Below are 23,118 nucleotides of genomic sequence, written 5' to 3'. Positions count from 1 at the left end.
CTGCTGAATTTGTTGGCGTATAATTACTTGTGGTACTTTCTTAATGTTTTTGTAGTTCTGTGTTGTCCGTTGTCACTTCTCTTTCAGTTCTGATTTTATTCATTTGGAGTCTTTCTTTTTTTCCATGATGAGTCTGGTTAAATGTTTATCAATTTTGTTTATCTTTTCAAAAAAGAAGGAGCTCTTGGTTTCATTGATCTCTTGTATTGTATTTTTATACTCTATTTCATTTATTTCTGCTCTGATATTTATTATTTCTTTCTTTCTAGTTACTTTGGGCTTCGTTGGCTATTCTTTTTCCATTTCCTTTAATGTAAAGTTAGACTATTTATTTGAGATTTTTCTTGTTTCTTAAGGTAGGCCTGCATTATTATGAATTTTTGTCTAAGGACTGCTTTCTCTGTGTCCCATAGATTTGGGGGTTGTTGTGTTTTCATTTTCGTTTGTCTCAATATATTTGTTTTTATTTCTTTCTTGATCTCATTGTTGACCCATTCATTATTTAGTAGCATGTCATTTAGCTTCTATGTGTTTGTGTGTTTTGCAGGTTTTTTCTTGTAATTGATTTCTAGTTTCATACCACTGTGATCAGAGAAGATAACTGATATAATTCAAATGTCTTTAAATTTATTGAGACTTGTTTTGTGGCCGAACATGTGGTCTAACATGGAAAATGTCTCATGTGCACTTGAAAAGAATGTATATTCTGCTGCTTTGTGGTGTAATGCTCTAAAGATATCAATTAAATATATCTGATCTAGTGTATAACTTAAGGCCACTGTTTCCTTCTTGATTTTCTGTCTGGAAGATCTGTCCATTGGTGTCAACAGGGTGTTAAAGTCCCCCAGTATGATTGTGTTGCTGTTAATGTCTCTCCTTATGTCGGACAATATTTGTTTTATGTATTTACATGCTCCTATGTTGGGTGCATAGATGTTTATTAGGGTTCTGTCCTCCTGATGGACTGATCCCTTTATCATAGGTGATGTCCTTCTTTGTCTCTTATTAAGTCTTTGCTTCAGATCTATTTTGTCTGATGTAAATATTGCCACCTAAGAAAGACTGCAGCACAAGCTGGGGCCTATAGTTCGCCACTGAATGTTTCCCAAGCTGACATTGGCCATCTGAGGCTCTACAAGCCTCTAGCAGCTTGTGGGGTGGGCTGAGAGTGCCCCCAGCGATGCCACACTGGCTGGGTGGGATTCCAGGGAGTCAACAAGGTGGTATGCGTGCAGATTTTACCTGACCAATGCAGTCTCAGATTTGGCCCTTTGGGGGAGGGTTCAACACAGGAAAGATGGTGCCCTCCTATAGGCTACATATGAGGCAGGCTCCACACACGGATAATGGCAGCTATCCCATAGTAACTTACTTTATAAAGAAGTTTCTTGAACATATGTCGGTAGGTAAGAGTTTTATGTAATAATGTTAAGTAAGATAGAATATATGAACTCAAATCTCATAGTTCTATATTTTTATTTTCAAAAAGCATATTTAGAATTTCTAATGATAACAAAGGAATTTGAAGCAAATAGAGACAATGCACACAATATACAGCCAAACAAAAATTATAGTCCATATCTTTAAAGAAATAATAGGAAGTTGTATAGCCAGGAAATAAGAATAGAATGCCATGAAAAGGGAAAAATCAGAGAATGTCTTAGGAATTAAGCCAAATTAAAAAATTTTATGAGGAGGATAGGGAAATAAAATTGAGTAAATCCCCCAGAAGGAATTTCAGAGGGGACACAGAAAATGAAGGGGAAGAAGTTCTCAAAGATGTAACACCACAACCTTTTCCAGAACTGAAGAACATGAATATCTATAGAAAAAGGTCCCACATCATGAGTGAAGAAAGACTCACCAAGATTCATCATTGTGAAATTTCAAGACACCAGGATTTTAAAAAATGTGGTTAAGTAGCAGTACAAATGCTAAATCATAGTGTCGCTGTGCCTTCAAAATGCTGAGAGAAAATATTTTCAACTAAAAATTGTATACCCAATCTATCAATCAAATGTAAGATTAAAGCCAATCAAATATGCAAGAATTAAAAAAATTTGCCTCCTTTACACTGTTTTCTATGAAGCGACCACTAGCAACCTGAAGAGAGAAAGAGGAAAACAAGGATTTCAGAAGGATAAGGACTCCAACACATGAGAACAATGAAAGGAAATCCAGGTTTACAGCTATGCAGCAGCCTTGAAAGCAACTAGTCTAGATGGAAGCAAGAGGGAAGATAGCTTCAGGAGGGATGTCTCAGGGCAGGATCTTAAACTGTTCTAGTGTTTAGAATTGTGTATCAATGTATCTTTTTTTAATTGATAAGTGAGCGACCAAAAAAAAAGTGTGATGAATACATAGAAAATTAGAAAAATTTGAAGGAGGCAATTATTAATTCCATGGGAAATGTAAAGTTGCACAAGAAAGGAATCTACTTGTTTCTGTAGGCAACAATTTTATAAGATCATGATTTTATAAATTTGATCACAATTCGTAAAATTGAATTAACTAAACAGTATCATATAATTATTTGGAGAGTATAAGGGAGAAGAAAGAGGGCAGAGAAGAGTAAAAAGGAGTTAAAATATTACCTCCTTTACCGTTATAAGGAATCAGTAGACAATATCAGATATTGAAAAATAGAGATTGGCAGGAGGTAGGCAAGGGTCAGAAACTGATCGTTTTATTTTAAAACTTTGAGTCCATTTTGGGGGCATAGATGGGTAGGTTATGTATTATCTTAATAAAAACATAATTTAATTTTCTAAAAAAATTACTAAACTGTGGAAATACTCTTGTGTGGTGTTACAATGGGAGGCAGGAAACATAGATCTAATTCCAGCTCTGCCAACTCCAAAGACTGTGGCCAAGTCTCTTACTTCAGTTTCCTTATTTGTGGTCAGGGCTCCAAACATTTCTCTCAATTTTATTCTTATATTCTCAAATCTGCCCATCTTCAGTGCAGCTACTTCTTGTGTCTCCCTTACAATGATTTATTGGCTAATTAGAAAAAAAAGAAAACCAAGTGAATAGCTTCTTCTCCAGGATCTCAAATAGCCAAAAATAAACACATTTTTCTCTGACTCCAGGAATTTACCTGTCGAACTACAAGAAATAAGGCACTACCAGGTAGTAAAAGGAATGCAGTGCTCTGACAAGATCTTAATTGACTCACTAAGTTATGGAGATTTTAGGCAACAATTTACCCTGTTCTTAAATTTTAAAAGTAGTTGCCATAGCAACTCCTAGACACAGCATATGGTATGTCTGTTACCCCTAAGATAACAGAGCAGATTCTTGATGAATTTTCCTTACAATATGTTGTGAACTTTTGTACAATTTTGTTTCAGTGGGCAGTGTTATAAAATGCTAGTATTAATTGATACTACCCATATATTTTAAAGCATTATTTTGAAACATTATTCATGTGAAAAAAAACTAACTTTTAATGCTTCCCACATCCCTCAATATTATTTCTTCATAAAAAAATAACTACAAACTAGTAGAAAAATAAAGAAATGAACAGATAACTTTAAAATGAATAAGTGTAAATAGACAATAAATAATATAGAAAATGTCCTCTTCACTTATAAGGGAAGCAAGGAAAATTAAAACTAGATCCTGTTTTTCCACTTATCACATTGGAGGCATGGAAGAAGTTTAAATTGGTACTGTTGTTCTAGTAGGTGATTTTGGATTATAAATTCATGCTTTTAAGATGTCCTTGCCATTTGACCTAAGAATTTCACTGCTATATGTCTTTCCTAAAGACTTGCTTTTAAAAATACACAAAGATTTCTACGCAAAGATTTCTATAGAAGAATTATTTATAATAGTTAAAAATCAGAAATAATCTTAATAGGCAAATAAAGGAAATTTAAAATTAAAAGTTAGGTAAGCATTCTCCTCTTTAAATTTGATGCAATGTTTTTCTAGTGGTTAGATGGGTGTGTGGGAGGGGGTTGGGGATAAGGGGAAAGGTGAAGGGATTTGGAGGCAGCTGGTGACCACAAGATGGCCTCGGGGTTTTTTTTTGTTTGTTTGTTTTTGAAAATTAATTTGGGGAAGGTATTCTATAATGTTGTGGAGATTTTGTTGGGTATCCGATGGGCATGCGTCCTGTTTGGGAGACCACCTCAGGGATGCTGTGGATACCTGATCATGGCATTGGACACCAGAGGCTGGACATTAATGAATGCCAACTATAATTTTATATATATAATGTGATGGTTCGGTGTGGGGTCGGAGGGATGGTGGATGGGGGGAGGGGGGTTCACAGTGTGAGGGATATGGATGATGAACGTCTAAGTATTACCTTGTTTTGTACACCTGAAACTAATAAATAAATAAATTTATGAAAAAAAAAATTTTACTACTATAAGTTATGATATATTTTTATTATGATAACTTATGGCAGTATTATATGTACTATATATTAAATTAAAAAACAAGTTTTTAAAGAATATTGACAAAATGAAAAAATCAGTTTATACCATATTTGCATTGTACTGTATTATGCAATCATAGAAAAAAACACAGAAGGATATACCCCCAAAGAATAAAGTGGCTGTGGTGGACACCCTAAATTGATCCCCTGTCCTTGAGTGATGACTTTCTTCTAACCAAAGGAATATGGCAAATGTGATGGATGTGATGTCACTCCTGTGATTATGTTACATACATTATAAGGCTCCATTTTAGCAGACTGGAGAGAGAAAAATCATCGTGCTGGCTTTGTAAATTCAAGCTGCCATGTGGCAAGGAATATGGGCAGCCTTTAAGAACTACAGGCAACTTGTGGAACTTGAAGGCCTGAGGGGAGCCTCCAGCCAACAGTCAGTGAAAAGCCAGAGCCCTCAGTCCAACAGCTGCAAAGAAACGAATTCTGCCAACAGTCTGAATGAGCTTGGAAGCAGATTTTTCCCTAGACAAACCTCCAGATAAGAACACATCCCAGCCAACATTTTGATTGCAGCCTGGTGAGAGCCTGAAGCAGAGAACCCAGCTCTACTCTGCCAGGACTTTTGACCTCGGAAACTGTGAGATAATAAATGTGTTCTGTTTATAAACTGCTAAGTTTGTGGTAATTTATTATGCAGCACAGAAAACTACATCCGTGGTTGTCTCCAGAAAGTAGCATTTTTGGGTTTTACAAATTTTTCTTTACAAATTTCCTGTCTTATTTGTACTTTTCTAAATTTTTCTAAAACGTTATATAATAAGAATTTCACTGCTTTTAAAATCAAAATATGTTATTTTCAACAAATCATCTGGAAGCAAAAAATAAGTATGCTTGCAATTTTTTAACTGATCATGAATTTGGCAAAAGAACACTTTTTAAAGTGTACGATGAAAAAATAGCACCAAAATTACCCCACAATTCTATTTCTTAAATGATCTTAACAGAAGATTTTATTTAAATCATGTTAAGATAGACTTTCTGAAATTTTAAGCTTTCTATATTTAATAATCCCTGCTGGGAGAGAAAAAAAAAGAAATCATACTTTCAAATTTCCTTTCCAATTTGACCATGATTTAAAATGGAAAAAGTTATGTTGATTGTGGCTAAATGTTCTCATTTTAGAGTCCATTATGCACTTTAAATTCTCTGTTGGCATTTTAATTTCATTTCACAAAATAAATCCCAACTGACAACAGAATAAAGCAAATTCTAAGTCAACTCAGTGAAAAAGTGTCACTGCAAACAGAATGAACTTTGCAAACTGATGCAACATTTCATATGGCTCATGAACCTAAATTTCCAAAGTTTCAACAGAAAAAGAAAAATGTGTGCATGTGTTAGGGGGTAAGTATTGACAAATGAAACCATCTCCACAACTTACTGTCTACAACATGATGTTACTTTTCAACTGTGTGCATTAACATAAATTTACTATTGTAGGAAGTTCTTGCCCAGGAAGATGACAATTGCAATAACTATAGCTTGTCCCAGGAACTCGCCAAAATTCCATTTATCCAACCACTAGACTACTCAATTTACTGTTATTAGAATAATACCCACTTCTCAAGACAATGCATATCTTAATTAAGCTCCTCAAATGACCATATACTCTTTAAGATTTGCTTTGAAATCCCTACCTTTCGCATTTACTAATTTGAAGCTATTATACCATGAATTCTGCCCAATCTTAATAAAGCATTAAAAAAATCTATCTTAAATCAAACCCATAAAATTTCATAATAGTGATCTGTCAAAATAATGATCATCTGTACTGCAGTAAACAATAAACTTGGCTTTGCTTTATCAACAGACTATTTCAGAGGCATTTCAGAGAACCAGTATTCAGCCATCTTGAAGTTCCATCAAGATACAATAAAGACCTGCTTGCTTCAGTGACCTAAGACCTTCCACCAGGAAACAGAGTGCTTCTTAAAGGCCCCTTGAGCCACTTCCTCAGAAGTGTCCATGACAATAGTGTTGACGTAAGTCCATATTAGGTATAAACTTTAATTTCTTGTCTTTTAAATTTTCTCCAAATGTTGAGTTTATTTTGACTCCTTGGAATATGATCCCCAACTTACGATTTTTTGACTTTATGATGGTACAAAAGCAATACACATAATAAATTACATGAGATATTCAACACTTTATTACAAAATAGGCTTTGTGTCAGATTATTTTGCCCAACTGTAAGCTACTATAAGTGTTGTGAGAACATTTAAGGTAGGCTAAGCCAAGTTAAGCTAAACTAAGCTTTGATGTTTAGTAGGTTAGGTGTATTCAATGCCATTTTGACTTATGACATTTTCAAACACGATGCATTTGTCAGGATGGAACCCTATTGTAAGTCAAGGAGCCTCTGTACTCTGTTGAAGGAGAAAAGTCAGGAGTTTTAAACAGTAGGAAGACGAGAGGGAAGACAGATTATGGTTATTAAGCCAATTAAGGGTTTAAGAGTCCTTGAATCTGTATACAATTGGTTTTTAAAAGCCACGTTGTTTATTAGTGAAGAAAAAGTCTTAAATCATGTCTAGTCATGGAGGGAGAGAGGTTCACTCAATGTTCATGGTACTTTATCAGCTTCAGCTGGTTAGAACCAGTAATGATAAAAATAAAATAAAAAAATAGTCAACAATGATATTCCTTAGACAACTGTTGCATATAGAGTAAATTTTCTTTTACAAAATTTTTTGAGTTCTGCTTCTGCCTCTCCAGTCCTTACTCAAGAGAATCCTTTCCTCCCCCATCAATGTAGAAATTGAGAACAACAGCTCAGTCTGCCAGTGCCAGCAGAAAATACTGAGGCAGTGCAAAAACACTTCTGGGAAGATGTTAATGAAAACAGACATGAGATTAAATATTAATTCCTATACCCCATTTTCTCCAGACTCCAGGACTAGAGGAGGCTGGCTTCTTCCTAAGAACATAAAATGTATCCCTCACTGAGAGGCGTTGCCAAATGGTGAAACAGCATCAGAAATGGTCAGCCAGTGTCCTGTAGAGCTGAGGGCTTTCCACAATCAGACTCAAACACCTCTCCCTAAACTCTCATGAGGATTTCAGACAGAGCCTTGACCCTTCCACAAAGTAGCCCACTCTCCCATAAAGTCATATGAGTTCTGTAAGGGAAGGAAAATAATTTTACCTCTACCCTTCTAGGTTCTTGGCTGAGACTCACCTGTAATAAAAAGGCAGCCTAACAGGAGAAAAACTATTATACTTACATATGTACTTTTGAGAGCCCCACAAAGATGTGAGACTCAAATGGCAGTCAAGCAATTGAACCTGATTATACCATCATCCTGAGCTAAGGAAAGTGATAAGGGTCTGAGGCTTCAAAGGGGTGGAAGGTAATTCACATGAAGGTGAGAAGAAGAAGGGTATGGAAAACAAAGATTGCCCTGCCATGCAGATGAGTCACTCAGGTGAAAAAGTGGTCTCGGATAATAGCTCTTTTCCTGATCCAAGCCCCCTTTCTCATGTACATTTCCCTTACAAAAGAGTAACTTCTGTTTTCAGAACTTCTCCTGTGACTGCATTTTCTCAAAATAATCAGCTCAAAATGATCCTTATGCCAGAGGCATATTTTGGAGTGTCACATTCTGCTCCCCTTCAGCTCAAAGGCCAGAATAATACCTAGACACCTAAGGACATCAATTACTATAATAAAGTCAACAAAGCAGAAATGTTACAATGTACATAACAAGAATATAAAATAAATATAATAACTATACTGAAAGAGATAAGATGAAAAATAATGTAAAACAGGATAAGAAGTTATTTTTTAGGAGAGTTGTGCCAGTACTTTAAAAGTGAACATTAGAGGTTTACCAAAACTATGACCAACAATAGTTCCTTAGAGATCAGTTTTATAGCAGGGAGCATAATAGAAGTAGACATGTTATTTTACTTCTCATCTGGTTACACTGCGGTGCTGTGGATAATCTAGTCATGAATTAAAATTTCAAAACATCTAGAATTGTAACCCACAAAGAACACTGAGAGATTCTGTATAAATTTTCTCACTCCCAGGATATCTTTTAAAAAAAGAAAGAAAAGAAAAGAAAGGACAAACCCAAAGCCTTGCTGGCATCTATCTGAAAAAATAAAGTTCTAGAATCAAAACTTTTGTTTTCAATATTTGCTAAATTGAAGCTTATTGCTTTAATAAGAAAAGAAACTTTATTGTTAGAAAAGAATCATGGTGTCTCCTCCCTGGAAAATGAGAGAGACCACTTACTCATAACAGTCCATTGATCACAGATTTTATATAAACCTGCTGCCGCGATGAATCAATGCTAAGTGAGCAATAGGTAATGTTTCCCCATGCTCATATTTGATTTCACAGTTACATTCGTCCAAACCAATAGTCACACATTGCAATGCAGCAACGTAAAGAAGCCTTTGCTTTTTTGTTTTATTTTTTGAATTGAACTCTCAGTGTGTGCTCCAGTCTGCATAACTGATCCATAGCAAAACCACACAACACCTTTTTACAGGACTTCCTTTAAAATATGATTTGAGGTGACTGTAACTGTTATCAGTGGAAAATGCCGATAGAATTGCCTAAGGAAAATCTAGAGATACATGTAACAAATCAAGAGTGTTATGTAGGAAAAACTGTTAAATCTAATGACTCTGAAATATGATACACATAGCAGCCTAATTCTATTCAGGATTCTTTCTCTTAAAAGCTTCTGATTCCCACCAAATAATTGGATGATTAAGGACTTGTAAGAACTTATAATATCATAACTTGTGGCCCAAAATTTGGAGTTTTGCAGCTTGAGCTCTGAAGCTGCTTGCAGAGCATAACTTTGCCCTTTTGGGCTCTGGAACTGCCTGCAGAGCCAGCTGCCCCCCCCACCCCAGTGCTGATTGTACTGTTTGATAAATTGTACTCCTTGCATTGTTGTTAAATAATACTCCCTGTACTATGATTGTGTGATCAAAGACAGCCTTTTTGTTCTACCTGCCTGGGCTGAAACTAGGACTTGATAAATGCTTTATTGTATATTGCCCGTTGTTCTCACCTCACAACCCCACTTGTTTGCTCACTGAGTCGGCCAACCATTGAAAGTCTAGTTGCCCTCACCAGTTAGAAAACAAATGATATGAGTTTATGGTCTTGTTTCCCCATTTTTTTGATCATCAGCAACTTACAATTTTTGCCTTTATAAACCCTGCCCTGTCCCTTCTATTTTGGACTGTATTCTTGGTTCATATCGAGAACCACGTTTTCTGGTTTACAAATCATTACTTGAATAAACGCTCTTTAAATTTCTTTGAAAAGGTATCTCCAGATTGTTGTTTACACGAAAAACAAAGCAACATTGAGCTCCTAACCTTCCCTCCAATCTATGCCTCTTTCAGGGTTCTCTACCTCAGTCACTGACATCGCCATCGATTTTAGGCTATCTGGCATCTGTGATTCCACCTCCATATCCAGTCCATTTCCACATACTGTGGGTTTGCATTCTGGATATCTCTCAAATCTATCACCGTCTATCTCCACTACCATGATTCTAGACCAAGCTGTTACCCTCTCTGGCCTGAACTACTACAATAATCTAACTTGTCTCCTGGAATCTACTGTTCATTCTTCAACCCATTCTACAAATTGCAACTGAGAGAATTTTTTTTTGATTCAGATCTGATATGACCTACCCATCTCCCCATACATTACTGTCAATTTTTCTTTTTAATTTAAGCTAAAAAATTAAAAGCTAAATATTTCCTATGCACCCGAAAGTAAAAAAAATCCACTGGCAGGGTGGGGGCAAGTGATGGCATCGGAAGTACCAGAAGGGAAGAATTCATGGTGTTCATACTATTTAACCATTGAAAACTAGCACTATGGATTGGATAAAATGAGTCTATAGGTCTTTACATAGTTGGTTAAAACAAGTGAGTCGATTCATTGTTCATTAATCATGAAAGGCCCTCAGTTAGAGACAGTGAACATCTGATATCTTGGGGGGAGAGGGTGTCATTCATAGTCCTTTAACAGCTTTACCTGGTTAGAACAGATGTGATGAAACACAAGTTTTATATATCCCATGCAATTGCTGCTATTTGAGGAAAAATTTTCTTTTACATTATTCCTCATTCCCACTCCCAATATTAAAGGCTTCCCATTAATCTATGATCTGATCCTTTTCATTCCTCCAGCCCAATCACAGTCCTCTTTAAGCCCTGCCCACATTGGCCTTATCTCATCTTTATTCCTTAGATATCTTATACAAGTTCTGACAATTAAGTTCACGAACTTGTTGCAACGATGTTACTAACCTTTTTTTTTTATATCAGAGGGATTATTCATTATGAATTTGTACCAACTGGACAAACAGTTAACCAAGTTTAATATTTGGAAGTGCTGAAAAGCCTACGTGAAGAAGTTAGACAAAAACGACCTGAACTTTTCACCAAGTCATGGCTCTTGCATCACGACAATGCACCAGCTCACATGGCACTATCTGTGAGGGTTTTTAGCCAATAAACAAATAACTGTATTGGAACACCCTCCCTACTCACCTGATCTGGCTCCCAATGACTTCTTTCTTTACCTAAAGATTAAGGAAATATTGAAAGGAAGACATTTTGATGACATTCAGGACATCAAGGGTAATACAACAGCTGTGATGACCATTCCAGAAAAAAAGTTCCAAAATTGCTTTGAAGGGTGAACTAGGCACTGGCATTGGTGCATAGCTTCCCAAGGGGAGTACTTCAAAGCTGAACATAATGATATTCAGCAATGAGGTATGTAGCACTTTTTCTAGGATGTGTTCATGAACTTAATTGTGAGATCTTATACTTCCTCTTACTTCACTAATAAATACTGCTCCTATCATCCATTACCCCTTTAGCTTATTTAAATTGGCATTCTTAAGATCTCAGCCTGACTGTCATTTCCTTCCAGAAGTTTCCCCTGGCTCTACAGTGCAGGTAAGACTCTTTCATTATACACCTGCTGACATAATTTGTTTTGTGTTTTTTTTCCTTCAGGACATGGATCTCCATTTATTTGATTAGTAGGTTTAGTTAATTAATGTCTGTCTTCTCTCCTTGACTAAAATCTACCTAACAACATGGACTATATTTTCTTTTGTTCATCATTTTATCCACCAGTACCTTCTAATATGCCAAACAGAATAGGTGCTCAAAAATATTTTTTGAATGAATAAATGAATTGTTACGGGGTTAAGGTCCAGCCCCTTGTTGCCTTGTGATCCAAAACTTGAGAGACAGCGTTGGTGGAAAGAAAAGCAGGTTTATTGGAAATGCCAGCATTTCAGGAAGATGGTGGATTCCTTTTCAAAGGCCATCTCCCAGTTCCCTGTATGGCCAAAAGATTTTATAGACGAGTACGAAGAGGCAGAATAAAGGAAAGGGGAAGGTGGTCCAGCAATTCCTGGGTGGTTTGAAAAAAGAAAAGAAGGTACTTCTGAGTCTAGTTGGTTCCAGGGATAAGGGTGGATCTTATGGAGATGTTGCCAAATCAATGTTAAGCGAACAGGATCCTGAAGCTGGTATACATAGTAAGAGTCACTGAAACTGGTAAGCATACTGGCTGGAGTAAACAGTCATTAAGGAGGGAAGCAAAGAAAAGAACAAATGTTTTTTAAAGTCCTAAGCTAAATTACATTGTTAAATTGAATTCCACTGGAATGTTAAATCTCAAAATATAAGATAGAGTGTCACCCTTACAGAATGAATGAACGGATGAAGGGATGAATGAATCTAACTTTACTCATTGGAGCTATAAACTACTCATTGGACTATAAACTAACAGAAGTAAGGAAATTTTTGTAAAATCTTAGCTTATTCTGTTTTTCAAAAAATTTAATTATGCAGATATGAAGACATTTGATTTGTAGTTTAAACAAAGCATTTGGTAAGATGAGAAAGGAAATGGGGAGAAAAAAAACACAGAATCTTCAATTATTTCTGAAAACTGCCATTAACTTGGGATTTTGAGAAGGCCTTTTGGCATATCCCACCACCTACATTACCTGATGCCATCATTCCAAGTCCATCCCTAAGCCTCATGCTTAGGGTGATACTTCACTCTAAATTCCACATTTATTACTTTTTGTCAGTTGATTTCACAACTTTAATATTAGTTAAATGTAGCTTGTTTTGGGGGTTTTTTTTGTTTGTTTGTTTGGTTTTTGTCCTTGTGCTTTTGTTTCTAATAGCTTTAATTTTTTTTAACCAAAGTAAGCCCTTTTTTAACAATGACCCTGTATCTTCTATTTTTGAAATTTGGACCTCTGATGTAATTCGATTTGACAGTGGTTTGGCTGGGGACTTTTTGTCCTGTCTTTGCTTCCCTCTCTTCCTACCAAACCTCGATGATTCTGTACACTTTGTATTTACTATGCAGACCAGTTTCAATGGTTCTGTTTACTTCAGACCAGTGTGCACACCTGGCCAGGTAATTTTGGAGGGGTGTTTTGCGTCTGTATGGGTTTCACTCCTGATCCTGGGGCAAACCAGTCTCTAGGAAGCGCCTTTTCCTGAAGTTGCCTGGCCAACTTCTCTTTCCTTTGTTCTGTCCCTCCCTGTGTCTCTATAAAACCTTTGGCGGTATTGAGAGAAGAAAGCAGTCTTTGTGACAGGGAGTCCACTGTCTTCTCTAATGCTAGCATTTTGGAATGAAACCTGCTTTTCTTTCCACCAACCTTGCCTCTCGAGTTTTGGCTTTTGTGCGGTGAGCAGCCGGACCTTCTGCACGGTAACACTTTCTCTAAAAATAGCTTTATGTAAATATGCTTTCATTAATTTAGTGATTATCTGATACAAATGGACTTAAGGAAAAAACAATGCCTGAAAGTATATAAGGCACTCATGGCACTAAAACACCTGTAAAATAATTGAAGCTCAAAATGCTGTCTGAGTTTAGGAGTATTTCTTTACAACAAGAATTATGTTATTATAGGAGGAAATTAGAATATATGCTATCATTTTCCATTACTTGCTATCATTATAGTTAGGCACATTTTAGAAACTCCATTAGTGTTACACATGACAGATGGAACTCAAGTTTATTCCGACTCCCTCTTGAATGACAGTGTCTTTGTCTCTATGGGTGACTATAATGAAGTACAACACTGGGTAGCTTCCAACTAATAGAAATGTATTTCTCATAAGTTCTGGAGGATGGAAGTTTGAGATCAGAGTGCCAACATGTCGGGTGAGGGCCCTTTTGTGGGTTGCAGACTTCTTGTATTCTTGCTTGGCTGAATGGGCTAGGGAGCTCTGTGGGGTCTCTTATAAGAGCACTAATCCCATTCATGAGGGTCCTACCCTCATAACCTAGGTACCGCCCAGAGACCCCACCTCCTAATACCATCACATTGGGCATTAATATTTCAACTTATGAATGTTAGGGAGACACAAACATTCAGACCATAGCAGAGAGTGAAGGAAGATAGCATGCAAAGATAAAGAGAACAGAAGAACTAGACAAACGTTTGGAAGCAGGAAAGAAATTGGATGATGGTATTGATTTAGCAGGCCAGAGAAAGCATAAAACTTAAGCATGGAGGAAGAAGCCCTTAAGCAGCAAGTTGGTTTTCACTCTCCCCTCAGACCCCTGGAAAGGCTTGGGAATTAGAAGCACCTGGAACTTTGGGAGTGGTACAATTATAAGGCTAAGGACTGGAGAATTGTTAAAAGATAAATAGCAATGAGATTCCCAGATCCCCTCCCCAGTGAGCAAGGAGAGTTCCTATCTCTCACCCTGGCAGAAATTACTCTCTGGGGAAGTTAAATCTAAAGGACTCTGGTCTTGGATCATTAGATGCTGCTAAGGGCAGAGGTGCCATAATTAAAACAGAAATTAAAAGTCCACATACAAAATGGTAAAACCCAGAAATCCCTTCCCCCATTTGAATCCCAGAACATTGGCAGCCAGGTTTATAATCTCCAAGGCAGAAAATTGGAAGACAGTGACAAGCCCAAAGAAAATATCTATAGAAACTGTCATTTGAGGGGCCCTCAAAGAAAGGATCAATGCACCCCTACCATCCTATACCAGTCAGTGAACACCAACCTCAAAATGTAGAACATCTTGTCAGCATTAGAGTGCATTGTTCTCCTAAATGTGGACAACCAAGGAACATTTGTCAAAATTTATCACTTTTTCAAGGCCCTCTCAAATGTCAGTTTCTCCATGATATTCTTCCTGAGTCATCAATTTAATGTGGCATTAACTATAATTTACCTCGTCGTGTAGTTATTCCACATGTTTTCACACCTGTTAGATGAGTGCTTTCCTTGACAGCAGTTACATGTCCGTGTATCCAGTTACTTCTTAAACAGTCACTTAGTTATCTCTGTTTCCCTCAAACTTATGATGTCCCAAACTCATCACCTGCCTTCCAAACGTGTGCTCCCTGTCTCACCAAATGGCACTTCCACCTCCCCACATACCCTTGCCAGAAATCTAGCCTCTCCTCTACTTCTTCATATACAATCTTTCAACAAAGTTTGCTTATTCTACTTCCTGTATGTATCTAAAATACTTCTCGATCTCTACTCACCAAAATCACTTCAGTGACATTCCATCTCCCTTAGAATAAAATCTGAACTCCTTAACAAGGCTGATGGTATCCCGCACAGTCTGACTTCTGCCTTCTTTTCCAGCTTTAAAGACCCCACACTTTCTGTAGAAACAGAATCTCTGCAAGACTTCCCTCTACTTGGAATGCTTTTTCTTCCACTCCTCCTCTGGGTAACAGCTACTGGACCCTAAGTTCTCACAGAGAACTCCCCCACAAAAGTGTTTCATGTGCCCTTGTTATCGTTTTGCATGGCACCTTCTGCTTTCCCTTCACCGCATTTGTACTTTGTAGACAATATGTATATTCTAAGATTATTCACCTAACATCTGCTTCATGTATGACACTGTAAACTCCATGAAAGCAGGACCGTGGATATTTTGCTGGCTATTGTATCCTCGGTACAGAGCATAGTCTATCATAGGCATTCAAATATTTGTTGAATAAATAAGTGAATATTCATTGACTGACTGAATGATGATTTTTAAATTTACTTGAAAGTCCAGTGCCTGGTGGGTGTAGGAGTGAAAAAAAAAAAATTAGATAGGAGAGACAATATCAAAATAAAATCCGTAATACATGGCAACAGAATAGATGTGAAAGACAAAATAAAAGGAGTGAAAGATCTTAAGTCTGCTGATGACTCGGGTCTAAGGGACTGGGAAAAAGACAAAGCCACTAAAATAAGTAGGGAAGTTAGAAAGAAGTGTTTGGATAGGGAGATGGTGAATTTGGATTTAGATGTGTTGAACAGAGGAGCCAATTCCATTTAGGCTGAAACTGTAAACCTGTAATGGGGAATATAGGTCTATAACTCTGAAAAGACTCTGAGATTAGAGATAAAGTTATTTTGGAGGCATTTTAGTGTTTTCAAATATTCCATTTACAGTTTTTGAGCAGATATGTACTCTCAGTGCATCATGGACTTAACTTCTGTAACAAATCTTCTCATACTTGTAGTAATAACTTGTTCGATGCTGGTCTTTCCCCACTCAACTGTAGTTCCATGAATTCAGTACTGCTCTATCCTTAGGAAGGAAACCACTGGACTCTGTACAGTCTAAGGACTCTATGAACATGGTAGTCAGAAAAGCCAGACCTCACTGAATGGAGAAACATCTCTTTTCTCCAATGGCAGTGACCATAGCTACACTAGAGAAATTTCCGTCATTCTACCAAAGCAACGAACACATGGTTTCCAATCACTCAGTTGGCTAGTAGCACATTTGTAATGAAAATTTATGGTTCTCAATTCAATAGCTTCTCTCTCTGGTATACAGCTACAACATGTACTTCTACTAAATATCTATCTCAATCTACCCTAATGTGAAACAGATTATCCCACTATTTCAGGTATATTGTGAATGTAAATTTGCCAACTCTGAAAGTGCTTTAAAGCTTTTGAGATGCAATTTGATATTTAGAAGGCCTACAAAGGTTTAGACTCTGAAAATACCTGCTCAAATAGGGGTCTGCTGATATCTTCTCCATTTTTATGCACAAAGATTTATAGCTGGTCAAGGTCATTAAAATTGCTTGTGAAGTTCAAGTTGTGGACTATTTGATTATGTTATATAAATAACAGCTCAAAGAGCTTCCACAGAACTCCTAAATATTGGGGGCAACAGTCTTTATGATTAATATATCTGCTATTTACAGATAATATGGCAACACTGTAGCCTTATTTTTAAATAATTTGATGAAAACATATCAGTATTAACTCCCTTTATTAATAATTTTGCTCCTTGACTTCAATAAAATTACTGAAACATGAGCCTGAAGCATACAGGCACTTAAATATTTCCTAAAATGAACTGAGAAGTACTGTGTTACATAATTCTCCATTAATGGGAGGTAAAGGAATGTGGAGCCCACCTTTAAACAAAACTCCAAGATTTTTCCATTAACGTTAATATAATGCTGATCTACTTATTCTGCTTTACTTTTGGTGAACTGTGCTATATTGTGACACCTAAAAATCAATGTTGAAAAAGCTAAATTTTATGCCTACATTTATATAAATTATATAATTGTTCCTATGATGGATTATTACAGAATATTACCAATTCATTAGTTACAATAAACTTGTTTTTCCAAAGAGTTATATAAAACACACATGGAATTACTTCATTTTCAGTTTTTCCCCCCACAATATAAATCATTTTTTCCTGCCTAAGATGTCACTATCTCTCCAGCAGGTTAATCCCAGGAGTTTTAGCAGCTGCAATTACTACATTTAAATATTCCACATATCTGTCAAGACTTAAAAGAATTCTGTAGTGTCAGTTTGAATATAAATATATATAATTCTAGTTAATCATCACTTAAGGCAGTTTTGAAAACCACATTACTTACTGCTGCAAATTTCAGTGTTATATTGTCTGTGTTGTGTAGTTTGCTATATTGCAACTCTCTCTATTGATTTATTGGTTAAGAAAACGTCCATACTGATTCTGTCAGGCATAAGTGTTCCCTTTATATAGAAAATACATAGTTTCTCACTGAGGTAAACTTGTCAAGATCATTGCTTCTAATCGTTGAAGAGAAAAGAACACCAAGAAAATCACTTGGTGCTTTACATAGAGCTCAAAGTGAGATTGGAAATCTCATATAAATACAGTATTTCAAGAAAATCCTAGCAAAACATATTACAAGCTTTTTATTTGTTTCCTCTGCTTCTAAAGGAAACCTTTATATTTACCAGTGACCATACTAACAGTCAATAGCTTTCATTCTTCTTTTGCCTTTTAAAGTAAGTGCAGATTTTGTGCATTTTGTAATTTCATCTTATAAACAGCTTCAATAACCCTGCAATGAAAATCAAGCATTTTGATGGTAAAGTAACTACAGCTACATAATTTTACACCAGGATGGGTCACAGGGTTACTATATTTACCTTTAAGTTAGATTTGTTCATGTGTCTGTATTTATTTATCCTACTTGAATAACCCTTACAGTGAAGATAAAAGTGTAATTATTTTTACAACAATGAAAGATTCAGGGTGCCAGAACCTAATATCCTAGTGCCCAGCAACCATAACTAGCACCAGCGAATAGCACTTCAAGGCTTTTAATCTCCATGACAACCTACCTTGCGTTCTTCAATAAAACACCACTTTGCATGCATACAAACATATTCTTTATGCACACAGTCTACTTGGTAATAAATATCACCTGCACTGAACACCCAAAAAAACCTTCCTTTTAAATAACTCTGAGTTCTCCCTATAAAACTAATTAATTGAACTAAGAAAGAACTTAATTTATATCTTTACATCTATAGCACACCTACAACAATAAGCCACTGAAAGATTTTCTGAAAGAGATGTTGAAACTGATACCTTCCTCAATACGAAATGCTATGGAGATACAACCCCCAAAAGCCTCTCGGGTGTTGTTGCAATAATACTTTCTTGTGGTGAGTAGGTAATTTCACTTTAGGACTAATAGATGCTGATGTTCTACCAGAGGGAAAAGTATGCTGATACAGACTTAGGATTTTCTATTTATTCTCTCAGTTGTTAAAGACAGTTCTTCAATTTTTAAGGTAAAGACTAACAGGTCTATTGATTGTGTTCTTGACATCTTTTTTAGGGCACAGCTTTTTTCACTTAGCTCCTTACTAGTTTTTTACAATCAAGAATAGGTCAGGAAGAATTGGAAGAGAAACCCTGAAACTTTCAAGAGGTGGTTTTCCCTGCCCATTTTAATAAAAGGTGCCGGGGTGGAAGATAAAAGCAGTCTCTCCGTTGAGATTTGAGAGTGTCTATAGATTTGGTTTTCCGTTTCTCATTTTTTGAGAGGAACAGAACTGGTAAATGGCATAGAACCTTACTTTCTTTTTAAATTGTCAGCCTAAGATGGCTTCTGTATAGATCAGAGAGAAAGGTCTTGGAAATCCGAGAACCTGATACAATGTGCAGGCCATTGAAAGTTTTGACCAAGATAGATCAGTTTACTTTTCAGATGATCTTTTACTTTCTTATAAAAATTAGTTCTCCTTTCATGTCTCTGTTTCCTTTTTAAAATGGTTTCTTTATTCTCTTGTCTACTTAGAAGACTAAAATGATACTAATTACTGTATGGATTACATAAAAGTCTTAGTAGATTTTGAAAAAATATTTTGAGTATAATAACACCTATCTAAAGAAAACAACCAAAAAAAAAAAAAAAAAAAAAACCAACACTATAGTCTCATGTTCCCGAAACTAAAACAATGTGGAAGCAAAGCTAAGCTATGACTCATCCTGTCCAGGTAATTTCAAATGGGTTGTGCTTATCATATCCCCAAGCCACTCATTTTGCCTTTACCTACAAAAGATGACGTATTTATTTTGCTGTCTTCTCTACCAGAAAGGCAGTATTTTCATGATCCTGAGGTTCATTCTACTCATTTTGTCAAACAGCCTATACAGAATCAGGAAAGCAATTTGAAGACAATATAACAAACTCTAACAAATAATTTATTAAAATAAATCGATTCATTGTTTTCTTTATAATTTTTTTTTATTTTTCAAATACAGTTGACATACAGTATTGCACTAATTTCAGCTGTACAACATAGTGATTAGACATTTATATAACTTACAAACTGATCACCCTGATAAGTCTAGTACCCATCTGACACCATACACAGTTATTACAATATTATTAACTATATTTTTTATGCTGTATCATGTTTTCTTTGAATTTTATAAAACAACCAATTGCAGTAACTTTTTTTATTGTACAGTATAACTAGATGTTTTTGCTGAATTGATCAGTGATTTCGGCATATAAAAATATTCAGGTGTAGTAATTATTACATGACAATGTCAGACAACCAATCTGTCTTTTCAGGGTTCTCAGAGCTTCAGCAAAAATAGGCATATTTTATAAAATATCATGAACCTAGTGTTGTTGGGATTTGGTAGGTTCTAATATGTCAGCTTTATTGTTTACATGACAGCCTTTCCAACTGGTCTTTGATCTCCTTGAGAACCAACTGGTTTTTGATCTTCTTGAAAATCAACTGGTCTTTGATCTCTTTGAGGCACTATGTGTCTCCCTAATATTCTCCAATTCCCAAAACAGTGGCCACCACATTAAAAATGCTTCACAAATATCTATTTAGTCTAACCAAATTAAATTCCAAGTAAAATCACTTCCAAGCACAACATTCTAACCATTAGGTTCTAGCACATTTCTCGTTTAGTATTGAGTGAGAAGTCTTCTGCATTTAGAAGATTTAAAATTGGTCCACTTCAGCAATTTCCAAACGCTCTGATTAGTGCATTAAAGCTAAGTATCAACATTTCTATTTTTGTGTCTTTAAATATTGCTATGAATAATAATAATAATGCATGCTCAGCACTAGTCTTTCTCCCTGACACTATTAGGGTGAGAAAAGCAAAATAGTAAGACCCAACAACTCTGAGAAGAAAATAACATTTCTTTCACTACTTTTAAGTGAATATAATTCTTACAAAAATATGTCCACCAAAATAAGTTTTCATAGACACAAACGTCTGAAGGAAATCATGAAAATACCATGTAATTTCCATTCTGCCTTTATGAAAAATAAACTCCGAGAAACAGCATTCTATTATCTGAAAAGTCACCACAGAAGACTTTAGGTGATTAATTTTGTCACATGTTCTAGTGATTCACAGCATTTATATATAATCCAAATTGCAAATACAGCTAAAACATGAACTTACCTTTTCTGATTTAACCTTCAGTAAAGCTAGTAAGATTTGTTATGTAAGAAATAAATTAATTCTCAGGCCTTTTGTTGACAATGAGCCACAGAATGCAATTGCTCTTCCCATGCCAGAATTCACTACCCAAACAGCCAGTAGTTTAATGTTATCATTTCCAGTGAGCCATTCACCAAGGTCACTTGTGTGTAGGTTTTACCAAAATGAGTGGTATGTAAAGACAACCCTACTCCACTTCTTGTGTTTCTGTGGACTTACTAGTTGTTTATAGAGCCTACTGATAACTCTTTCAGCTCATATAGATACTGGTTGCCTATGGTGTAGTGGTAAGCAGATTTTTTGTGTGTTTTTTTTGTTTGTTTTTGTTTGTTTTTTGTTTTTTTTTCATTAAAGTTTATTGGGGTGACAATTGTTAGTAAAGTTACATAAATTTCTTGTGTAAAATTCTGTATTACATGATCTATAAATCCGATTGTGTGTTCACCACCCAGAGTCAGTTCTCCTTCCATCACCATATATTTGATCCCCCTTACCCTCATCTCCCTCCCCCCACCCCTCTTACCCTCTGGTAACCACTAAACTATTGTCTGGGTCTGTGAGTTTTTGTTTCTCATTTGTTTGTCTTGTTCTTTTGTTGTTTTTGGTTTATATATCACATATCAGTGAAATCATATGGTTCTCTGCTTTTTCTGTCTGACTTATTTCGCTTAGAATTATACTCTCAAGATCCATCCATGTTGTCACAAATGGTCCTATTTCATCTTTTCTTACCACCGAATAGTATTCCATTGTGTATATATACCACAACTTCTTTATCCATTCATCTATCAAAGGACATATTGGTTGTTTCTATGTCTTGGCCACCGTAAATAAAGCTGCAATGAACATTGGAGCACACATGTCTTTATGGAGAAATGTTTTCAGATTTTTTGGGTAGATACCCAGGAGAGCGATAGCTGGGTCATACATTAATTCTATTCGTAATTTTTTTAGTAACCTCCACACTGCCTTCCATAGCGGCTGCACCAGTCTGCATTCCCACCAACAGTGTATGAGGGTTCCTTTTTCTCCACAGCCTCTCCAACACTTGTTACTATTTGTCTTGATGATAGCCATTCTGACTGGAGCGAGGTGATATCTCATTGTGGTTTTTATTTGCATTTCTCTGATGATTAGTGATGTTGAGCATTTTTTCATATGTCTATTTGCCATTTATATGTCCTCTTTGGAGAAATGTCTCTTCAGATCCTCTGCCCATTTTTCAAGTGGGTTGTTTGTTTTTTTTTGTTGTTGAGTTGCATGAGTTCCTTGTACATTTTGGATATTAACCCCTTATCAGAGGCACTGTTTGCAAAAATCTTCTCCCATTCAGTTGGTTGCCTCTTTATTTTGTTGATGGTTTCTTTTGCTGTGCGTAAGCTTTTAAGTTTCATATAGTCCCATTCGTTTATTTTAGCTTTTACTTCCATTGCCTTTGGAGTCAAATTCATAAAACGCTCTTTGAACCCAAGTTTCATAAGTTTAGTACCTATGTTTTATTCTATGCAGTTTATTGTTTCAGGTCTTATGCTTAAGTCTTTGATCCATTTTGAATTAATTTTGGTACATGGTGACAGAGAGCAGTCCAGTTTCATTCTTTTGCATGTGGCTTTCCAATTCTCCCAGCACCATTTATTGAAGAAGCTGTCTTTCCTCCATTGTGTGTATTTTGCTTCTTTGTCAAAAATTACCTGTCCATATATATGTGGTTTTATTTCTGAGTTCTCAATTCTATTCCATTGGTCTACATATCTGTGTTTCTGCCAATAACATGGGTAAGCAGATTCTAAAAGTAAAGCCTCGATTTGGGAAGTTGCCAATTTTCATGGTGTAAATGTTTCCACTATGGCTGATTTCAAGCTACCAATGTGAGATCACTGAACAGAAAATTGGGAAGAGCTGCACGTAATTTACTCCCCTAAGCCAGTAAGAGCCAGTTCCAGCACACCAAAATTGGTTGCTGACTATGTTTTAGGGATTTTTTTTTCTGATTACAAAGGTAATTGGCATGCAAAATTGGAAATGACTAATAGTAAATGGAAGTGGAGAAAATAGCCAAGAATTCTGAAAACCAGAGATAGTCATTGTTCATTCGGTATGGTACTAGTACCTACCACAAGTAACTCTTACGTGGAATTCTAAAATATCTGGGTTTATTTCAGTATACGAGTACCTTTCTGGAAACCATAGAAATTTCAATATGTGGTCAAACTAGAGTCATTCCTAATGTGAATATTAGAAAAAGAAGGATTTGGAGCTCAAAAGAAAAATAAAGAAATTGGCTAAGACTTAGTAGAAGATTTAACAATTAATCTTAGATAGCTACAGCTGGAGGAAAATAAACTCA

General features: G+C 35.9%; 1 protein-coding gene across 1 annotated transcript in view; it reads left to right on the top strand.

Annotated features, from left to right (window-relative positions):
- Positions 1–6,317: 6,317 nt before the first annotated feature.
- Positions 6,318–23,118, top strand: part of G2E3 (G2/M-phase specific E3 ubiquitin protein ligase) — a 126,624-nt gene continuing 109,823 nt past the window's right edge. Inside the window, exon 1 of the mRNA XM_081047707.1 lies at positions 6,318–6,447. Within this exon, the coding sequence (XP_080903833.1) occupies positions 6,431–6,447 (17 nt within the window). The 5' untranslated portion in view covers positions 6,318–6,430. The remainder of the gene's footprint in view (positions 6,448–23,118) is intronic.

Source organism: Rhinolophus hipposideros, assembly GCF_964194185.1.
Source record: "Rhinolophus hipposideros genome assembly, chromosome: 5".
Taxonomy (NCBI): domain Eukaryota; kingdom Metazoa; phylum Chordata; class Mammalia; order Chiroptera; family Rhinolophidae; genus Rhinolophus; species Rhinolophus hipposideros.
Note: the sequence above shows the minus strand (reverse complement) of the source record. Positions and strands in the feature narration are given on the sequence as shown.